Below are 23,822 nucleotides of genomic sequence, written 5' to 3' on the forward strand. Positions count from 1 at the left end.
TAGATTATTATTGTAAATAAATACAACAGGACTTTATGCTTTTTAATACTTTTACATGCATAAATATTACTTAAATTAAATATATTTTGTATTATTTCCTTGTGTATTCAATTCTTCAAACTATATATTCAACTTTTATAATTTACACCTAAAAATTCAGCATATATCTTGTATTTAATTTTACTGTATTATATTTTATGTTTATTTTTCACTCATATCTCTGTAGATAGAAGTAAAAACTAATATACACAAAAAAATCTGTTTGTTTCCAGTATTTGTACTGGGTAACTTCCCACCTCCGTCTGAATAATCACTTTCCCTTCTCAGTGTTTCACCTCGGTCATGGATTATTTTCATTCGCAGTGTGAGACGATCTGAAACAAGCTGTTTGTGTGTTCCCCAGATAATCATCAAAGGAAACGCGTGATGGATTTCACATGAGAGAACGTGTGATTCTTTATCGGGGCCCAGCTGTGTGCAACACCTGGTGGACTCATGCTGAGGAGAGAGTGTGTATTCTGCATGGAGCGTGGGTTCTGCAGAAAGTGTGCAGAACGGTGCACAAGCAACTCATCCACTGACAGCTCGTCCACAAAACTGCAATCCAGGACAACTCGTCCATGTGGTTCCACACATGTCGCCCAAGACAAATTTTTGCAGCATCATTGATTTGAAGGATTTCAAAGTACATTTGACACGTTTGGAAGGATTATTAAGTATATTTGACACAAAAACATGACATTTATTCTTCATTATGAAGCGGTCTTTAGGGTTAAGGTTAGAGCCGAGGCGTGACCAGGCCAGTGTAAGTGTGATGAGCTAAATTTGAGCAATTCTCAAGAGAAACAAAGCCATATGATACTATACTACATATATATGGACATATACTAGATATGTAAAACACATTTACTTGAGTTTGTTACTTGTTCCCCAAATGTACTGACTTGCTTACTCACTCATTTATTTATTTGTTTGTTTGTTGACATATGTTTTCTAACATATTGATTCATTTATACACTTAAATTTGATGAATCAATATCATTATTTATAATGAATACATTCATCACCGCCTCTACCCCCCCCTACCTGAACCAGGGTGTGCTTCTTGCCCCCGACCCAAAGCAAGGTTTGTTCCAGTGTGTTCTAAAACAGTTTTCAGTCCGTCTGCAGGTCGGACAGAACTTGGTGGATGTTCTCAGATCGGGATCAGACCGGACCGTGACGTCTTCAGACAGAGGTCATAGCCTCGGTTCTGATTGCAACCGGCCAGAGGACAAGTTGAGACACAAACGAGACGAGTGGTCTTCGGTGATTTGATCGACTGCCAAAGAAGCTGCTCCCTCACGACGGCGGCTGAATACCGATGCTGGTTAATGGGCTAATTTACAGGCGCAGGTGGTCCGCAGTGCGCACGGGCAAACTCTGCACCGCATCCCGAATATATCATGTGAAATGTACTCCAGGTTGCCGATATGCAAAGTGCTGCTGTGCTTTATGGCTGGCTCGCCTGCTGCATCCGAATCCACCACACAATCAGTTTCAGGATTTTGATTCACGCTCTGAAGGTGCTGGAAGCTGAGAAATCAAAGGTCTGATCCAAGTGACCTTGAGGAAAACACTGAGAACCAACTCATAGAAAGATCCAACGCCAGAGTTCAACATGTGCATTTACCCACGTTAAAACTACTGACAGTTATAATGTAGGAAGAAGTATAGTAAAAAAAAAAAAAGAGATTAAAATTAAGAAGGAATTCATATTATTTACTTCAGTAAAAAAAAAGAAAAGCACAGGCGATGGATTGTACTCAAGTAACGTTTTGACTTTATTGATTCACAATGAGAATGATTTTCTAAGATCCTTTATAAAGTGAGCAACATCCTCAATGACATTTACATTTTTTTAATAAATTAAAACATTTTAAAGTGATCTTGAGTGTCCTGGAAGATGCTTATGTTTGGGAGACATCTGTAGTTTGTTTGTATCTCAGCCTGTTTCTTTTCCGTTAGTTAGTGAGTTAGTTAGTTAGTGTAAACATTTTAAATTCCATTAGATTTTTTTATATTAGTATTACTTTTATTTTGTAAACAGAATCAGGAAGTCTTGACATCCAGCTCTGTAACTCTGAATCGTCCTCATAGAAATTAAAATGAGAACAAGATCCAGTTTGACTAGTGAAATGAAAGGAACCTGCTGATATTTGTCTTCAAATGTGGGGAAGAAACTTAACTTAATACTCAATTATTGAGACGCCTGAATGAAGTAACAAGCAACACATATGAACTGTTACTTAATTCCCACCAAAGTATAAACAATGACGCTCCGCCACTGTTAATGTACACCCACCAGCCTCGTGTTCAATCTCACACCTTCGGAGGCCTTTTAGCTCAAACAGCTGTCGTCTGGCTGAGAAAATCATCAGCCCAAGTGTGTGTGTGTGTGTGTGTGTGTGTGTGTGTGTGTGTGTGTGTCTGTGTGTGTCTACCTGTCCCACTTTGGCGTTCTCACACACAAAGGTCTCGTAAGGACTGGCCAGCTCGGGCAGAAACTCATTGATGTCCAGCACATGGACGGTGACGGCCACCCGGCTGGTCAGAACCGGGCTGTCTGAGAGGAGAAACAGAGAGAGAGATTAAAAACAAAAAGTGTGTTTTCAGTTCCTCACAGCACTGACATCATGTGGAAACCTTCAGTACTACGCCTCCAGTCATCCATCGACTGCCCAGCTTCGTCACACCGAGGCGAGCAAGGAAGAGTCCACACACCGTGCAGATCATCTGGCCACCACAACAGACTCACATTCACGACTACAGACAATTCATAGTCACAAGTTATCCTGTAACGCAAGTTTTAGTAAATTCACACACAGGAAGAACCTGCAACCCTTAACCAGGAAGCACTCCAAGCAAAGATTGAAACCAGGGTATTCAGATTTATATGTGCACAGAAGTTAGTGACTTCAAAAATCTTCAAATGCACGTCATTGGACTGTGTGAGGAAACTTGTGCCTTACTGTTCTTCTACTTGTTCTTTTTATCACTTATAGATGGGGTCATTGGTCTACAGGTGGTCTGTGGGTGGAGTGTTGTGTTTATTGTAAAAGTGCTGGAAACATTCTGGAAAAACTGACAATACCATATATATTCAATATAGAATATCTAAATAACAAGCTTACAGTTACATAAATATGGTCCAATATCACAATTCATGGATTTAAAATGTCAAATTTCACTCATTTTTCATCAATTTAACTCATTAATCTACCAGAGATCGGTTAGAGGAAACAGGAAGTGGCTATATATGGTCGCTTACAGCTTTTTAGTCTCTTTGAAGGTGTTAATAACAAACACAGAACAACAGAATATAAGGGTCCGTATGTACAACAATGTTTTCAAATCAAAACACGAAAGATAAGATGTGTTTTGGTGATCTGTCTCCATGACAACAGTTCCAATGACATATAAATTCTTTTTTTATTTTTTGATTATTTAAACAGTCACAAACATTGAAAAAGTAGGTCATCTCCATTCCCTCATACATTAATGTGTGAATGGTTAAAGAGGGATGAAGATGCAGTCTTGTCCTTGAGGGGATTCCTGGCTGCCCACCTCTGTGTTTAAGAGCTGTTGGAGGAGTAAACCCCCCCGTCTGGAGCATTAACTGCCCCCCGGATCCTGCTGTTTTATGACGCTTTTGATTGACGGTGACAAGGTGAATTAAATAAATACACATCGTAAATTCATCCCACCGATAAAGCAGGCCTCGCATTTGGGAGGCTTTCCTTCTTTAACACAACACATTTTAATTATAGCGCCAAAGCCCCCCCTTGAGTGGCACTAACATGTTTGTTACTGTGTTTCCTCTCCACAGGGTCTCGATGGGGAAATGTTTTAGTGGGGAGAGGTAAACTTTATGGATCTGATGAGGGGAAAAGGAAGGAGGCTTGTTTGCTCGAGAGTCGGTGCAGAGGCGGTGGAGAGCGCTGCAGGGGGGGGGGGTCGGGGGTAGGTGGAGGAGAGGTGGACTCATGGGGGGCATCGGCTCGGTTAGTAACCCGTCCCTGACCTTGATGGAAAAAGCAATCTTCCCAGCGAGGTAAAAATGACACCGAGCCCGGGATTTGCCGCTTCGCCTCGGCTGAACCGTCAACATTTTCCAAAATAGAAGAAGAAGAAATTCTTATATTTGTCGAACACGGAGAGATTTTCATCCTCTGATTCAAAGCCACCCTGAAGGAGCAGAGGGGAGCATGGTTCAGCGTCTGGGGAGCATTCAGGGGTCCACAATGGGGCTGTGGGGGTCAAGAGTTCCCTTTCTGTACTGAAATATCCTGGTGGCCCACGATTTTAACAGCAACCTACCCCGACCTGCCAACTCTGACTCCCTGGGCCAAATGTGACCGTGTAGTTCCACAAGTGAGATATATAAGAAATATGGCTATTAATCTAAATAAATAAATAAATGATTAGAAGAAATGAGTAAGGAAAGAAACAAACTATAGGGGTCAAGATTGAAGAAATCCAATATAACTTAAATAAATAGTGAATTAAATTTTTATTAGATTTTTTTTCTTCAAAACAGTAAAAAAGAATAGAAGCCAGTAAGTCTAGAAATTACTAAATAAATGACCAAGATTGGACAACTGCATAAATAAATGAACTTGTCAATAAATAATAATGTAATTGACATTTCCCATATCAGGAACTTTATTTCAGTAATTCATTTTGAACGTGCTTTAATAATAATAATAAAAATATTATGTATTACAGAATAAATATCTATATCATGACTCTAAAACTCAAAAAAGTAATCTAGAAGTCTCACACACACACAATGAACATGATATATTTGACCGCTGAATAATTGTTTTGATAAAATAAATATCACAAAGCTTTTAAAACCAAGGGATCGCCACAAGGTCCACTTTGTTATTTTCTATAAATTCATATTTTTCTTCTGCTTCTGTTTTTATAGATCCGTGTTTTCAAGGCCACTGGATACTCTGAAAAACATTTAAAGTCTCCTCTGTAGGGACTGATAAAAAAACATTTTAAGAGGTGAATTCCAAATGTGAAACATTGAAGTATATATATGTAATAAAAAAGCTGAATGTTGCCTGGTGAAAATGATCACAGTAAGGAGGGGCTTTGTTTTATCATCTCTTAGAGGTCACAGTCAGTTGATGAGAAATAAAACGTTTGGCCACAAATGGTAAAACAAGAGGGCCACAGATAGTCCACAGGCCACCAGTTGTTCTTGTCTGCCTTACAGGCTCTGCCTCTTACTTTAGGTAATTAAAATCCACAATACTGTGATTTGCAGTTGAACATGCTCCTCTGTACAACTGCAGTGACTTTGAGTGATACATCATGGACTCCACTAGATGGCACAATGGTATAGTGGGATCCATCCAAAACGGAGCAGCCTCAGCATTTCAGTACAATCATGGTTTTGTTTTTCTTTCCTATTTTAAACATTTCATCTGAATACTCAAGTTGTCTGTTTCATTTTTTTTACTGCCTCTACTTTATATTTCTAGTTAAGCTCATTTCATTTGTCAAGAATAATAATAATCTGTGCAGGCAGTCAACAATAAGTCTATCAAACAATGGTGCAGGGGAGAGACAGAAAGATTCCCTCTGCATGAGGATTCCGCTAAAAACTCAATGAAAAAAGTGTCAAACTGAGCTAATTTCGTGTAAATACACACAGATTGTGCCTGCTAATTGCTTCCTGCCAAGGTTATTATTGCATTTAATAGCTCTGACTCCTAAAAATTGCCCAGTGGCTTTAAACGTTAATCGAACCCCCCACCGCAGCCCACCCCACCCCTCCCGCTCCCTCCATCTTTTGTTGGAGCGTGCCTCCTGCTCGGTCTTGGGGGAGCTGGGGAGCAGCGCTCGGCTTTTTTTGCTGCATGACTGCAGTGTCTGGAGATGACCGCGCACATCACCGAGGTGTGCGAAGTGGAAGACAGAAGTGTTGTGGTCAGGCGTCGGAGCACCGCGAGGGTGAAGGAATCTTTCAGGCGGGGAGAATGCGGTCCGGCGGCCCTCGTCGCCACTCAGTCATTGTAGTGGAGGGGAAAAAAAAGAAAAAAAAAAAGTGTGGGCGGTAGAAAGAGCTCCAGCAGCAAGGACACGGGGCAGATGTGTAGACAAGCCTTATAAAAAGCTTCAGCAATAACTGGATGTTTATTGAAAGTTGCTGAGCGGTGCCAGCTGAGGTTATCTGACACTGTCGTCAGACACCGTGGAGCCACTTAGTACTTGATTACAGATGCTTGTCACATTTCTTCACAACTTTCCCAGGTTAAAAAGAAACGAGGAACTGTGAAGTGATGGCAGTAAAGCAGTGCTTATGACCTTTCAATGTGTCCATTGTTCAGTACAGTCACCGAAAGAATCTTTGCCTCAGTTTTTTTTATTGTTGTTCTTCATGGTCTGAAACCCATATAACACACAACCTCCCCATCAATGACAGTAGAGAGCAGCCCAGAGGAGCTGTAACAGCCGTCCAATACCCAGAACACAAAGTTCTGCCAAATCTCAGTGAAGGTCAAAAACAGATCTGAACTCAAGCTGGGACACAAACTCGCGGGTGCGGGGTTTCATCTTTATTCTCACCGCGTCACTCCCACTATTATTTTGAAACTCCGGCTCTAGATGTGGCTTTTTTTTTTTCTTTTTTCGTGGCTGTTTGTTTGTTTGTTTGTTTGTCTTTCTTTGCTGTCAGTGAGTAAAACGTGTCTACGGTCTTCTGAGAGGTGACGACTGAGAGGGCAGAGGGCGGAAGGGGATCAGAAAGGAGTGAAACGTTGATGGTTGAGGGGCGAGTGCAGCAGATACTCCCTCATTCCCGCTTCAAATATGACAGAATGAACATGCAACAGCCTTGTAAATCTTTCACCTCGCTCCTCCTCCTCCTCCTCCTCCTCCTCCTCCTCCTCCTCCTCCTCCTCTTCCATCCACACTGTATCTTTTCAGTCTACCTCCGGTTGCTTGGCACTTACATGAAAACACACACACACACACACACACACAAAAACTAAATTAGCGCCTCACTGCCATGACCTTGAGGGGAAGTGAGTAATATCAGTTTTCAAGGCGACAATGACTCAAGTTTTAACAGCCCATATTTCACAGTCTGTCCTAATGAATATACAGCGTGTGTAATTTTGATTGAGCACCAGGCTGCCTCGGGGATAATGACTTTGACGGTTCTTAGCAGATTTGATGACTTGATGACGATGGATTTGCTTATTTATCCGGAAATTTGCTCCACTTCCTTCATGAAAACATAATTATCTCGATGGCATGTCTTAAAGCCACAGCGCCGTCTCTTCCCGGGGGGGCCGAGGTTCTGGAAGCGTCCAATGTTTAGTGGAAGACGACTCGTGCTCGATTCCAAAGCCGTCAGAGAGGCATTTAAAAAGGAAAACTGGGCTGTGGCAGGTTCGCTAGAGGGGATGACGTCCCGGAGATACGTCCCTCCGGGTGAGCCATCGCGGTTTATGGTCCCCTATAAACCCTTCCAGGAAAATGGGATTGAGTATCGACTTAAGTAAAAGTGTGTTAAATCCTTCACACAGATTATGGTAGAAGGCAAGGACAATGGCACCTGCGTGAATGCCGATTAATCGCATCATCATACTTACTTAGCTTAGTGGCTACGACCGAGATGTTGTGCTGGGAGATGCTTTCTCGGTCCAGGAGCTCGTTGGTGGAAATGGTTCCCTCCACCGGATCGATGTCAAAGTAGCTGTCCAGGTCGCTCTTCCAGTCGATGGAATACCTGAAGGAAAATGTTTGTTTAAAAAGGGCAGCTCATTTCCAGCATAAATCCAGGAATTAAACCGCACTGATGTTCCCCCTTCAGGCTCATGTATATGAGCTAGATGTAATGTGATGTTGGCGTAGCCTTCATTACTCATTCTGAATGGTCATTTCCAGCAAATGTGCTGAGGATTGCATATACATTCCAATCCAGTAATGGGGCCCACGTACTTCAGCCGTGCTGAGCTCACGCTTTTTTTTTTTTTTGAATGGATTTCAGGCACCACTGAAAGCATATCAATCTCTCACTCCAATGAGCAACAAAGACGTTAAATGTTAATTTGGTGGGTAACAGTGGTAAACTCATTTTATGGAGTTTCTCACTGACTTGATCAGTGTTGGGTCAGTTTGGTTGTTGTTGTTTGGTCTCTGCGGATTCAAGGATTCTAGTGAAATGTTTCAATGTTTGATATATTCAACAGATTAAGAACAATCAACAATTCTCAGTCAAAAAAATCTGAAAAGTTTCGGGTTCTGTGGAAATTGATTCCAGGTTGGTGTTTAGAAAAAGAGAAAGCTGTTTTTTTTCTAATTCTGTACAAAACTGAGTGAACACAGCAACAATATTTGAGTCATTGTACTGCCGTATTTAACATTGACTGGATCTAAACAACTGAATCATCTGAGGGTTGAGTGTTTCTGGAGAGTTGGTCAACGTCACTCAGTGAACCGATTGAACTGAATCATCTGAACCATCATTGTTATAGTGAATTGGCCAACTCAAAATAGTGAATCGTTAAAAGCAAGTCAATTCAGTCTGAGGTGTTTCCAATGAGTTGGCGAACTCAAGTTGGCGAACGGATTCAAAAGAATCATCTGACTCCATGGTGTTTTCAATGAGTCTCCCAATTAAAGTTATCAAACGGATTCGACTGAATCATTGCAGCCGTCTGTGTTACTAGTGAGTCTGCGAACCCGAATCAGTGAACTGATTCACCTGAACTAGTGAATGGTTTTAAATGAATCACTTGAGTCTGTTGGGTTTGAAGTGAGTTGGTTACCTCGAGTCGGTGAACCAATTCATCTAAATGACCTGATCATCTATTCTGCGGATACATTAAAATGCATCCAATACGATCAATGAAGTACCTTTGATGTTAACACAAGTCATTGAACCGATTCAACAGAATCGTCTGAGTCGACTGTCTCCCGGGTCTAGGAGGCCTAAGACTACTGATTCAGTCAGAAGATTCGTGCCATTAACCGAGGCGATTCAGGAACCGACGCTCTTTTTGTCGCGGGAGATCAGAACTCAAGTCGTCGTCTCCGCGAAAATGCACGTTTTCCTGTTGTTCTAAATGCAGACTGTGAAAACACCGAGGAGATCTGAAACCAACGAGCGCACCACTGACAGCACCATTCATCATCTCATGCTGTTTCATCCTCAAAGGCCATTTTTCATTAATAACTTTGTGACTGTTAAAGAGGAGAAAGGCGTCATTCTATTCACCCTCTACTGGCAGGTTGGAGGTCGGAGACTCGCTGCCTTGCTCACGGGCACGTCCAATAGACCGATGCTTAATTTCTCATGGGGTTGTGCCGGGATGCTTCACAGGAAGGACAGTCTCTCTCGTGCTCTCTCTCTCTGTGTCTGTGTGCCACCACTCCGGCGTTATTTCTTCTTCTCATGGCGAGCTATTTGATCTTAAAAGGCGATTTCTCATGAATATTTATCGTGCTTGTTTTCTACACCAGAGAGCCTCAAACTGGACTTGACTCAGTCATTAAGAGAAACGGGCCGAGCGCATTATTCAGAACCCCTCGAGTCTTTTACTGTAATGAGCGTGATGACAAAACCACTTGAGCTTTAAAAAAAAAAAAAAAAAGAGTAATAATTAAAAAAAAAAAAAAACGAAGCATTAGTTCAATCACACTTCGGGTTTCAGCTGTCATCCGTCCGTTCTTTAACGCCGCGTTGTGTGCAGCCTTGAAGTGAACACGATGGCGTCCAAATAGTTTAATGTGAGTCCCTTTGATGAGTATTACAGCCAAACACCCATCAAGAGTTCAAAAGATCAGTGCTTTGAGATCTCACCTCGGGGTAAAATGTCTTTTTCGGTTTGAGCTTCTGAAGCATTCGGTTCACTTTACAGCGCAGCCAGAACCACTTCGATACATGAATACTCCAGGTTAAAGCGCTGAAATACAGTTTCACATTACCCAGCGAGGAAGATCGCATTAGTGTATGACAAATATTTACTAAAACTGCTTGGATGCAATCTCTACGTAGTCAACACTGTACAAAACTGTGGGGATTAAAGTATCGTACGTCCCATTCAAACAACCTTTCACGTGTTTCTTATCGAGAAAATATGTTTTTTGGCCAAAATTGACCCTCAGGCAAGCCGGTTTGGCCTGAACTGATGTACTGAATTAAAATCTAGTATCTAAAACATGATTATTTGTAAATGTTCTGCTAATTGCTGCTCCCTGCCCTGATGTGTTTCAGCTGAGTGTGGGATTGTCTTCACCTGGTGGCTGTGGTATGTATTGGCCCTCCTCCCTGTGTTCTGGTTGTTGGTTTGTCTGTGTTCTGCGTAGGTTGCATTCCAGTGTTTCAGTGGATTTTGTGCTTTTGGAATTTTGCTCCCTCTGGTTTTTCGTGTGTCCAGAAAAAAGAGCTCCACTTCCACCAATAACGGAGTCTGGCGTCTTCAGTCCACCTTCCAGCAAGCCGTGGCTGGTTTCTCTTCAACACTGCAGCTTTTACACAACAACGTTTCAAGTGAAACGCGTCCTTTTTACGCTTTCGTTTCAGTAAAGTTCAACACATACAGTGTCGTTAGCGTGCCAGGCCACGAGTTGGTAAAACTACCAAGTCCCAGGAGGATCTGGACTTGGAGTCATGCTGCTCCGGAGGCCGCCATTGTTCTCTCGCATGTGCAGAATGACTATTAATTACTGCGGTGGCGTGCATGCGTAGCATTTTAGCAAAGTTGCGTTTTCCCTATCTATAAGGAGACGAATTCAAGTGTTTTTGAAAACTGCACGCAAGGTGAAACTTGTCAAAATGTTCAGTTTTCAGTGGCTTCAAGTGTAACAGGACTTTTTTCTTTTTCACTATTTTAATATTGAGATATGTTTACACGAGTTTCTCAGATGTCAGCGTTGTGTTATATCCTCTCACTGAAAAATAGTTGTCTAGACTGAATAAATTTCAAAATATCAGCCACTTTCTATTTTAGAAAAATATTGTTTGGGGCCAAAACTGACCCACGCAGGAGGGTTTCTTGCCCAAAGACCTGACAACTGATGTCAAACATCTAGTATTTATTACAGAGTAAAATCCTGAATCTAGCACGAAACAATTAATTGTAACTCTTCTGCTGATTTTATCAGCCCCTTACAGAAGTCTTACAGTATCACATTACTTTATAGTAAGGTGGTGAGACGTGATTTTATGAGTTTCGTCATTGAAGGTTAAAAGTTTGCTGTGTAAAAGTCATTCAAACTTTGCGAGGTTATTCGGAATGGACCATCGATGCAGTATTCATGTTGGCCTTTTGTTTCCAGTGCTGCAGATAACGTGACACCGTGTGGCTAAAGAGGGGAGTCTGCAGTCTAAAAGCATAATTCCCTATGCATGACGGGTCATTGGGTCTATTGTTGTGAAGAAGAGGCAGCTGAAGAAGAAGAAGAATGGCTCTCCGAAGGCGCACAAATGAACAATGTCAGCCGTGCTGCTGATGAATATTTAAAGTGCTTGAGGAGGAGAAGAAGTGGAGAGCGTTGGCTTTCTGTTGTACAAATCAGTGCTTCTGCTCGTCTTTTGTTTTCCTTCTGAATTAAATATTCATAATAAAACAACCACTGCCCACGCAACAGGTATCTCCCTTTTTTCCTCTCTCTGCGCACCGCTCGAATGATTCATCTTCGAAGAATCGCGAGCGTGAAGCAATCTGCAGGAGTAAAAGTAGCTAATAGATTTTAAAAAGCTGAAAAAGGGGGCCTCATGCATTTTTAAGGCACGCACTTTCTTTTGTCTTTTGCAGAGGACGCTATATTGTTATCTCCCACTGAAGTATCAGAGGGGAAACCAGGGTAGATATGAAATGATTTTACCTTAATATTGACGACAAATCAGAAAGTTTGAGGACAACGTGATGGATTTATAAACTTTGAAAAAGGACATCAACCCAACCCCCCCTTTAAAGAGAATCGTCCCCGTGCACTGAACATCACTTTCATTTGGTGTCCAGATGAATTAACTGGATTCATTATCATATCGTCAGATAATATCTGTACGCTCGTAATGAGACTTCTAATATCGCCCCCGTTCTCACACAGACACCTATCAGGTTTTCATCTGCGTAACGAGGCGGGGTAATAAAGTTTTTTTTCGTTTTTTTTTTGGCCTCAGAGAGATTTCACACGACAGAGTCGGATGTTGGACGTGGATTGATTAGCCGTCGCTCCTGATGCAGAAAACCTGACAAAAACTCTCAGGATTAAAGCCGCGATGACAGTGATGAATGCAGACCGGAGGAATTGATGAATGTATTAAGAGATGTGAAACCTTCAATCAGCAGCTGCTGTATGGCAGGAGTTCAGGCTTCTTTCATCCATCAGGAAATAAATACGACACCTATTATTTAACCTTGTGAGGCCTTTTTATTTAACCTTTCAATGGAAACATTCTACGCTATCATGTCACTGAAATGATTTCAGAATTGATAATATCCTGCTAATGCCACCAAAGTCATATATGGATCACATTTCATCAGGATTTGTTCAAGAAAATAACGTTCTTGGTAAAGGCATCCTACTAAAGCCAACTCTGGAGTTCTCTGGTGACCCTTTAAGAAGAGGCCCACCACACACTTTAAGTCACTGCAGTGCAACAGTTAAATAAAAGATTATTGTGTCTAAGAAGACAAAAAAAAATAAATCATTGCTCTGACCTTCTTTAATTCCAAAATATGAAAAGGCCAAAAATGTTCGGAGCCCCTAATGGGACATGACGGGGGGAAATAAAAGATGTCGAGCAAAATAAAAAAACCAACACGTTTTTCCTGCTCATGCGAATGGGATACTAGGATACTCTCATGCGAATGGGATACTAGGCTTCTGATAGGAAGACATTCACAGATGACATCATCAATACACAATCAACACTTCTTTCTCTTAGGAGTGAGGTGGGCAATATGCTATAAGGGACCGTCTGCAAATTCACGAACGTCACCAACAATGATACTATCTTGATAGAGATAGTTACTCGTTCAGACAAGAAACTTGCGAAACATGTCCCTGTAAAAATGTGTGGTTTTTTAAAATTAATTGAATTTAGATTACTTGTTATATTTTATTTTATTTTTTTTTGTATTAGAATTATTTTCTCCTGAAATTTGTTTTAACCGCCTTAGTCCAAACTAATAAACTTACATAGATAATATTTGTAATTATTTATTTTCTACAGTTTTAATTCTTTCAAATCACAGTATAAAAACTTGCAGTATAAAAAATGGCAAGTCACCAAGATTTTAATAGATCCAGAAAAGACACTATTAAATCAAATAAATAAACTCCTTCTATGTTCAACCTTTCTGATGTCCGATTGAATCTATCTATAGTTTTCAATTTTCTGATGCTATCACAACCAAACCAAGAGTTCCAAGTAACATCTGTTTCACTTCACGTACCTACACTTACATACTGTACATGCATTTCTGGCTTTGCGTTCACGTCCTCCACTTTGCCTATGAGCCCGATGAAGACAACCACTGAAAGCACTGTGGTATAACCGCCCCCCCCGGTGTCGGTGTGCAGACTCTATTGTTTCAGACAGAAGACTTTTACCTGACGGGACTACTGCTGGCATCTAAATCCTGAGCCGTCACCGCGCCGATGATGGTGCCCGCGGGCGTGTCCTCGTACACATCCATCACATAGGAGGGCTTATTGAACACTGGGGGCTCATCCACATCCAGCACGTTAATCTTGACTGTTGCTGTGTCTTTGAAGGCCCCAAAGCTCTGAAACCGTGGATCCAGATGAGCATTGGAAGCGTCTACCTTGAAGGTGTAAGCCTTCTTGCTTTCATAGTCCAGGGGCTGCAAAAAACAAAAAGAAGGAAATAAGATTTCATTTCATACATTAGCACTCCTGCTCTAATTTCTTGTCTCGGTCGTGTTCACAAGAGCTCTTAAAACTAAAAGGTGCTGTAACTCAACAAGAGCATCGGTGTTGACATCAGTTTGCCCTGGGTTCATTTTTGTTATTCCACTATTTTCACGCTCGAGTAAGTATCGGATGTCAACACCGTTCAGCTCGTAGCCGACAGATTCCAGTGTTTGGGTGATTGCAGTGTTTATGCTGTCGCGCACAGAAAAACACATACGAATGGGATTGTTCTCACCTGAACGAGAAGCAGAACAACACGACGCTGGTGAAAACATCTCCTCATGTGCCATTACAAATAATGGCTGTAGGTATTGGTGGTGTTTAAATGAACATTAGAGGGGGGGGGGGGGGGGGCACTTTCACTTAGAAGGGTAAATCCAGGCATGGACTGCCTAATGTGGTCCATTCTGTGTAAAAGTGGACTAATATTTATTTTTACTATCTCATTTGCTCGGTAAACTCTCCTACACCATAAAACAAAGTGAAAGTCTTCGCCATAAAAATCGAATTAATGCAGTTCTCACCTCCTCTACCTCCACACACGCCAATGTATGTATATGTGTATACATTCACACTCGTAAATGTGTATAACGTATACATTATTATTGATAATTATATTTTACTATATGAAATTGTCTTCCGGTTATTTTATTACATTAATTAGATTTTTTTTAAATATTTTTCTACTAATTTGATTTTGCCTTATTTCAGATTTTGTGATGAATGCATCTATTGTTTTGTTAGTATTCAAATGTGTTAATCCATTTAAATTGTGTTCTTAATAATATTTTTGCCCATTTTGTTATTCTGTTCTTCCATTGTTAAATGCTATGTGATTTTTAAGATTTTATTTTTCATTTTGTTTGAGGTACCTTAGTTATCCTGGTTGCAATCTGGAGCCTTTTTGTGGAGTTTTGCATGTTCTCCCTGTGGGGATGTTGAGTTTCCGGCAGGTTTTTTGTTTTTCTGAGGATAATTGGTGACTTTAAAGTGCCTGACGGAGTCAGGGTGAAGATGTGAGGCTGCTTGTATGTGTTTAACCCGTGATAGACGGGTGAACTGCCCAGGTGTGGACGGATGGACAGAGCGACTGACCCAGAAACGGCAACACCAGTTAATATTTCACCTCTCTCCTGTTTTCAGGAGTCCTTTGAGCTCAAAGGTTTGTGTGCTCTCGCAGCCTCCGACACGTCAGCTCAGGGTCAATTAGTCAACGCAAGGGGAGGAATCAGCATCCTCAGCATGTCTGAGGCTGAGGCGCGCACATCCGACAGCCACACCACCCACCTCCCAACCTTCACGCCTGCCCGTCCGTCTCCTGCCCTCTCATGTGTGACCGGCCGTGCTCGGCGAGCCGGTCACGCTCTGCCGGCCCGGAGTCACATGAGAGACATTCCCTTTCTGTGTATTTCAAATTGACTAACATGTAACCCGGTGTGGCAGCAGCGGCGCTATCTGCCCGCCCCAGGACCGGGAGGGGGGGGCTTTTCCTGCACCTTGTTTGAGGAGAGGAAGCAGCTGCTAACAGCTGTGCAGAAAACAATGCGAGAGAGGAGACGCAGCAAAAGATGTAAGATCCAATCAAGTGAAGGAAAATGGAAAACCTTTCCTGCATTTTGAACGTCTCTTTACAAGACAACGATGCTCAGTGCCACAGAAAATGCAACTTTTTGAAATGGCTCCCAAGGTCAATGAAGTTCACCTGAATAGTACTTGTGCGCCACTCCAGCAGTCCTCAAAGTGCTTTACACTGTTAATCACATTTACACACACACACACACATCCCAATGGGGGCAGCTGCCTTGTAAAGGCGTTCAATCCATCAACCCATTCGCGAGAAATTGGGGAGATGGAGAATTGAACTTACAACCTTCCGAACGATACGTTTTCACTTGAAACATTGGCCTAAAAGCATATAAATTAGAACTAATGAGTGGTGATTTCACAGTGTCAGCACATGCCCCTGCAGCCCCGTCTCCCCTCTATCTCCATGGTTTTCACAGTCTTGTAGCTGCAGCAGGTGTCCGTAAAAAGAAAGGAGGGGGAGAAAAAAAAAAAAAAAAAAAGCCATGTGAAGGCAAGCCAATCTGAAAGCAATCATTGACCATCAACCGCCGTGATTGGTTTGATTACAGTGCAGCAGATGCAACTGGCTGGGCCCCGCTGTAGGATCCTTTAACAGGAAATACACTCTGTCCCTTTCAATCACTCTCAAGAGGTGACAACACCAGGAGAAGCTCCCCCGAAGCAACAGTCCTACACATTTAACAGGTAAGAAAAAGAAACATGAAATGATAATGGGTGCCATTCAAATGCCACCGTACCTGCAGAAAGCGGTCTCGTTATTTCAGTTTTCCGAGCGTCCTGCTGCTTTACCGCAAATTCCCCGAGAATCAGCTTGAAATGGAGCGACTTTGTTTCTCTAACAACTGCATCAATAAGGCAATCAGAGGGGGAAATGAAAGCTCTCATTATGTGGAGTTTATTTCATTTCAAAGCAGCGTGAGAAAAAAAAAGCCAAACAAAGAACATACAAACACTTAAATACATAATGATGATGAGCTGGAGGAGGAGGAGGAGGAGGATGAGAAGGAAGAGGAGGAGGAAGAAGAGAAGGAATAGATTGAGGATAAGAAGGAGGAAGAGGAAGCATGAAAGATTGAGGATGACGAGGAGGATGAGGAAGAGGAGGAGGAGAGGTGTAACAAGAAGTGGGGGATGAGATTGATGAGGAAGCTGAGGAAGAGGATAATGATGATGAGGAAGCTGAGGAAGAGGAGAGGAAGAAGAGAAAGGTGGATGCTGATGATGAGGAAGATGGGGCTGAGGAATAGAAAGAGGAAGAGGAGGAGAAGACGATAGCGATGATGAGAATGAGAATGATAAGGATGAGGAGGAGGAGCAGGTAGAAAAGGAAGTGGAGGAAGAGAAGGAGGCGGAAGAGGAAGAGCAGAAGCTCAATTGGGGGGGGGGGGGGGGGGGGGTGTCTCGGACCCCCGGCTATTTTACATGAAGCCTGGAAACAAGCGGGGGGGAACTGTTCAGGTGGATTAGAAACTGTTCCAAACAAAACAGTGATTACAGGTTTTAAAAGAATAACTTTACACACACACACAGAACGGTGGAAAGGTGGATTAGTCTTCCTTATTAAACTCAAAGCTGGAAGTTATTTTATTTAATCCATCTGCCTCGACACTGAATCTAAAAGAAAATCTACCTGACACAGTATAGAAATAATTGTTTTCTGGCCTTAAAGTAGAAATATTGATCTTAATTGAATTCTAACTGTTACCTCTTTTTTTTCTTTTACTTATTTATTTAAAATTTCACTTTAATATTTTGCCGTATTTTGACTTTATGAAAGTTACACCTTATTTCTTTATACCTTGGGAGATATTTTCAAAAAGTTGTGTTTTCAGTGGCCCCGTGCTCTGTTGACTTGTGAGTGGACAACCCACAATGCTTCAAGGTTTCAGTTCTCACTTGAAAACATCGTCACGTAAACGAGGCCCTAGTATCAACTTTACCTCATTTATAACACTCAGCTTTTATATGGTTGCTCAGGATTTGTCCCTAAATCTTAGTTTCACCTGCCAGTGTGTTTAATAAGTCAAGCAAATTCAGCAAACGTGACGTGAATTTGAGCAACTGATAGGCCTTTATTAATAAACAGACAATCCTTTCCCTTTCCCAGCTGCTTCCAGAGTGAGACGAATGCTAAATGACTTTGAAATATCAGTCAGATTTACAAAATATTCTTGTACCATCATGTAATTCCTTTCTGTCCATCTGGTCAATATGTTTTATAACCCAAAAAACCTGACGAAATCAGTAATCTTATTTGGTATTAATTAGTGTTTCTTTTCTCCTGTTTCTTCAAAACTGAAAATAAGAAATGAATGAAAACTTCCAATCATCATGTAAAACACTGACATTTCTGGAATTTGTGGAATTATACTAATCTATGTCAGGTTATACTTCACTTTTTTTTATAAACATCTAATTTTATTCGGATTTTTGATTGGCTTATGTTTTACATGATATTATACTTTTCTGATAAAGTTACAACTACTTTGATTTTGCTTATTTTTGTTTTGCATTTTGTACAAAATGCATATATTTTATATATATATATATATATATATATATATATACTGTATATATATTTATAAATATTTCCCAAAGTTCTTTCATTTAACTTTTACAATATGTTATTCGCTATAATTTTTTTGTACATTCTTTTAAATATTTTGTTAATTTATATTTTAAGAAATATTTAAGGATTTTTTAAAAATCCTTATTAAAGTTTGAGACGGTCATGTTTTTTATTATTTTACTGAAATGTGTCAGGGTTTTTTTTTGGATGGATTCAAAAGTGATTTTGATTGTCCTCTCTCTCTCTCTCATCCATCCATCCATCCATCCATCCATCCAATGTAAATGCGTTTATAACATTTATTGGTGGAAGTGAGCACTGATCTGGTGTTTCATGGAGATGGAAAGCTTTTGATGGTTAAACTGGAGGGATGAGGGATGTCACAGGGACATTTCTTGAACAAACGGAGGCGGGAGATGAAACAAAGCCCCGTGATTAACTGTCAACCAAATCCCACACGGTAATTTATGGTTTGGACACGGAAAAAGAAAACGACAGAAGAGCTTTTTTTTTTAAAACGGTCAAAGTTTGTCTGGGATGTGTGCTGTTAAAATTGGGATAAAAAGAGGAGCAGGAGGGGGTAATGAGAAGCTCTGAGCTAATGAGAAGACATGCTAATGTGTCAACGCTTGACTCGGGGAGAATTAAATCAGATCTGCAAGCCATAGGGGAAATTTCCCAAGGAGTGAGGAATAAAAAAAAAGAAAAAAAAAAAGCGAACCATTCATTTTCAGACTTCATGTATCATCTCTATTTTTTTTTTTTCCTTCCCTTTCTTGGAAGTTGACCTACTTATGAGCTCCCAACCAGCCCTGCATGACTGAGTGTTCCCCGGTATCCACACACACATTATCCTTAAACAAGTTGCATATGGCCGCCACGTGTTCGATTACGTTTGAAGTGTCTCATTACGGCTGCGGTTGTTATACAGGTTTTCATAGGCTACTGCGGACACAACGAGGAAGCGTATCAATGGTGGAATTTGTAAGGAGGACAGACCGAGTTCCTCTCATGTCAGCGCCGCTGCTCTTCAACATCACAACAGAACACACTTGAAATTCAAGACGTGGCGCTTCGCCCTTTGATATGTAAATGTGCACCTTCATTGCACTGCCAGTGATACTGAATGAAGGAACTTTTTTTTTTTTTAAGCCAATTGAACCTGTTATGTTCCAGGGGAATTTGTTAATTCAGAGCCGGGGACTAATCGAGGCATCACCGTCTCACAGGTAGGGCATAAAGATAAAAAAAAAAGATTAATGCGGATGCTACTGAGATACTTTAAAAGTACAAGATGTGAGTTTTTTTTGCTTGAAACATATGAAAAACAAGAAAAAAGTGGGACAACACCTTGAAGATGCCTCTTTATTATGCTGCAGAGATTTAAAATTGACATTAGCAATTTATCCAGGTTATCCTTGCAATACCAGTTTCCACCACAACGTGATACAGCGAGTCGCTCGAGAACAGGAGCCAGAAATCTTTTGGAAATCTGAGCAACTTCAATGAGTATCGAGTAATTCAAACAATTAATTTTAAAGGAATAATGTGTTCAATCTTTTTTTTTTTTTTTTTTGCTTTAAGCATTACAATAACCTCAAATCTGATGCAATGTTTCAGTTTTGATCCAAGTATTCAATTTGTCTAATACCACTTTATACCACAAGATGACGTAATGAGTCAAAAATCATGTGTCATGAATCTTTTTAAATATACATTTTTTTGGCTTCAACTATTAAAACAATATGACAAATCATCGATTGAGGAGAGGCTTTAGTGTATTGTGATGCAGGTATTTAACACTGAAGTAAGCAAGATAACAAAGCACCAGGTGGCCCAGTCTTGCAGTACCACTTCCTGCCACAAGATGTAGTGATTCACTTTAGGACATTGGTCCTCAATCTTTTCGAGATCCTTCAACATTACAGAGTCACAGAAGGGCTTCTGTTAAGGGAGCAATAAGTGAGGTTTTTGCTTAAAGCTGAAATATATCAACTTAAAATGATGATCCGATGAAATAAATTATAATTTTGAAGAACTGTCTTTCCTTGTGATGACTTATATGGTCGAATGATAAAGGTTGGAACAGAAAAAAAGGCTAATTTCAGCTTGTGTGTAATGAATCTAAAACGTATGGAATTTGAATTAAATTATGTAAGAAGTTAACTTTTCCATTGTATTCTAATTCAAGGAAATGTGCTTGCAGGGAAATGGTACATGTGGCTACTACTACTGAGCAACAACTAATTAAAAATGGATAAAACTGTGAGCGGTACTGAAATGGATAGACCTTGCATGACAGTAATCTCACACACTGCACCTTTAAGACCAAGAAACTGCAGCCTGCATCTCGCTCTGGTACCTGTTCCAGGTCCCTCTCTGTCGTGGCTTTTTCAATGTGTAAAGTGTTTGCTGCAGCTATTTTGTGTCCCGGCTTGGTGGTTATTTTTGGGGGGGATAGGAGAAACGAGATGATATGCATATTTAATAGCTCCTCGGCTTGTTTGTGTGTTCAGTTTCAGTATTACAATAGCAGAGTTCGATACTGTGCTCCAAACCTCAGCTGTACCGCTCACCCACAAATACTGAGGCAGGGATCTTCTTCTGCCAATAACCGTGATTGCCTTCAGTCCCTTCCCCTCTTTGAAGAATCACACAGCCAGTCATTAAAGCCCCGGTTTCATGCGTTTGCGCTTAATGTGTGCATTACCTAAAGAGGCAGCTGATTAAAAAGGTGAAAAGGATGCTGCAGTATTGTTTAATCTGTGATATGCGGGGCGGCTTTAAATCCGTTTATCCACAGTATTATATATTTACAATATCACTTATGAATCATTCACACACTCCTCTTTCCACGATTTATCCTCCGAGAGCAAATCAAAGGAAAAGCAAACATGACTAGAATATCACACATTTGTAATTGCAGCAGCGCGAGCCAACATATTTCCACATCATGACAATGTTTGGGTGCATTTTCTCTTCAGAGGACGAAACCTTCTGATCGCTTGGAGCAGCTCCAACCATCCATCTTCTACATCCAAATCCGAAACTGGAGCCGGTACCGGCAAGGAGCTCATTTGTACTTCCATCTGTACCGTGCAAGCATTTTGTACGTATTTTTGTTAGCCTCCTGGAAATTGAATGATATGGATCAACGCTGCAGTACCTCCACGAACCATGTTGGGCAGCATTGAGATCATAAGCGATATAACAAATGTCGGAAGGGTTCGAAAAGTAGTTGTGTGACACTTCCTAATGGCCTCAAAAAAATGGCCATTACGAAAATTTTAAATCAGTGACATTTATCCTGTTGTATGTGTACGGAGTGAAGTTTTGCTTAAAGGCCCAAATACGCTTGATGCTAAATACTCAGAGGGATACAGATTGAGCCTTCCTTCTTCTGTATATTACACTTGTAATTTGGTTCCTTTCCAGCAAACTTAAAGTAATACCACTGATGACCTGTGGGGGCAGTGTTGAGCAGTATCGCTCATGTGCAACCAGCAAATAGAACAAGGAAGACAAGAGAAATAATAATACAGTGGAGGATGCACTGTACGGATGTGTAGATATAAATAATTCTACTATTCTACAATTCTATATCTCACCTGAACATCCGGACAAAAAAGCTTCAGATGACAAACTTGAAAACTGAATGCAATAATTTATCTCCCCAGAACAAATTATAAATACTTCTGGGGATACAATTCTTTATTTTAACCGTTTTGAATCAGTTTCATTGAAACATGGTCACACATGAAACCAACAATGTGTACTGCCCTCTACTGGATCTGCTGATTAACAACCACGTGAACGTAAAGGACACATAAGGTTTGAAAGGCCCGTAGAAATTTAGCTCAGCAAAGGAAGCAAGTTTGGGCCTTTACCAATGTCTCTATACTTGATGACCAGTGTTTGGAATAATCAATACATGGAATAAATGTTACCGTAACTCCAATATTTTGGGCAGCAACATGCTGGGAAAAGTTTACCATGTTAAAAAAAGAGACAACTTTTTGTTTTAAAGATGTGAAACAACCCAGACATAGACAGAAATAAAACTGAAAGACAAGATGAGGTTCAAAGCCTCATCTTCATGCAGCGACCGACAGTACTAACCAGTTCTCCACAATGCCACTCAGACAAAAGACTATACATTCCTCTTATTGTTGTATCTTATGTGATAAACATATAAAGCCATTTACAAACCCAGCACGTAGGCCATATTGGAATGAAAATACATTAAATTATTTCTCAAAGAGCCATACAGTTTTAGCCCACAATAAAAACAACAAAAGAAAGCACAGGTATATAGATGCAAATTCCACACAGAAAGGCTTCCAGCCTGGATTCAAACTGGTTTTTTTTTCATAGTGACATAACAATGCAAACCACTATACCACTTTACAGCCCTCATTTAGTAGTATTTTCAAATAAATTTTTTTTAAACAAAAATTGCAGCTGAGGGTCGAACTCATGTCTTCATGCGGCGATGCAACAGTGCAAACCACTTTCTCACGATGACACCAAGGAAGAAGGCCTATATTACAATAAAACATCCAGGTCTTGCCATGAGTTTGCTCTGGAAGAGCTTCAAATAAAACTCCAAAGGCCTGGAATCAATCCAGGTTCCCCTCGGTGGGGTGCAAGCATGCTGCCCACTGCACCAGCATTGCAGTGCTTCATACACGAAGAAGTCTTTGTCTTTGAGAGTTGATGCTGCAGAGACACGCTGAAACTAATCTATTGATTACAGAGCTGAATGTTCCAGTGGGAGGTGAAATGAGTTATTTTCGGCAGCGGTGTGAAAGGAGCCGTGTGTGTGTGTGTGTGGGGGGGGCACAATACCCCGGGACAGCGGGAGGTGCAGGTGCTCGGCGAGGGGGCGGATGGTCAGACGGGGAGGGGGGAGCTTATATGTGGATCGTCTACGTATGCAGCATGTCAGTGTGTGTGTGAGTGTGTGAGAAAGGAGAGCGACAAAGAGGTGTCCGAGGCGTCGATGAGGAGCCGGGGGAGGCGTGGGTGAGATAGATTAAACCTGTGTCTGGGGGCTCCACCGGTGGCTCACCCCGTCCGATGAAGAGTGGCAGTCTCGCTGTTGCTCCACTCCACCGCTGGCACATGGCACCACACTGGTGTGGGGTGGGGGGGGGGGCATGGGGGGGGGGGGGGGGGGGTGGAGACGCCTCCAGGCAGCCAAGGACACAAACCGATGTGACTGATGGCAGCACAATAAAGTGAGCATCCCTCCTCCACAGTGTGAGGACCCCCTGGTATTCACGCGGGCAGGAAATGGCTCTCTGGGGCATGTACGCTCTTTTTTTTTTTTTTTCCTTTCTGCCCCGCTCTGTCTCTCTCTCTCTCTCTCTCTCTCTCTCTCTCTCTCTCTCTCTCTCTCTCACTGATGAGCAGTGCTTTGTGCTCTCTGTTCACTGGGCTGCTGATGACACAATGGTAGCTGGAGGACGTCGCTATTCTTCTGCGCGGCGGAGTTTCACCGCATTGACCTCATGGAGGAGTCGCTGGAAACAGAGACGTCACGGTGGGCTCAGACCAAACAGTCACCGTCGCCATGAGGACGGTTTGACGCCAACTGTAAACCTACAGATAATGCTTGACTTCATTCTACTTTTGTAGTTGCACATCAACCCTCCTAAATTGAGCCAAACTGAGGAAAACTTGCGATGATGCGCACATCCTCATATAAAGA

General features: G+C 41.4%; 1 protein-coding gene across 1 annotated transcript in view; it reads right to left on the minus strand.

Moving 5' to 3' along the window:
- The window catches only part of LOC308125735 (cadherin-12-like), a 160,091-nt gene that overhangs the window by 13,013 nt on the left and 123,256 nt on the right, over positions 1–23,822 (minus strand). The window contains exons 7-9 of the mRNA XM_080489695.1: positions 13,630–13,883; positions 7,656–7,792; positions 2,484–2,605 (exon numbers count right to left, since the gene is read on the minus strand). Of these exons, the coding sequence (XP_080345821.1) occupies positions 2,484–2,605; positions 7,656–7,792; positions 13,630–13,883 (513 nt within the window). The remainder of the gene's footprint in view (positions 1–2,483; positions 2,606–7,655; positions 7,793–13,629; positions 13,884–23,822) is intronic.

Source organism: Lipophrys pholis, assembly GCF_963383615.2.
Source record: "Lipophrys pholis genome assembly, chromosome: 20".
Classification (NCBI taxonomy): domain Eukaryota; kingdom Metazoa; phylum Chordata; class Actinopteri; order Blenniiformes; family Blenniidae; genus Lipophrys; species Lipophrys pholis.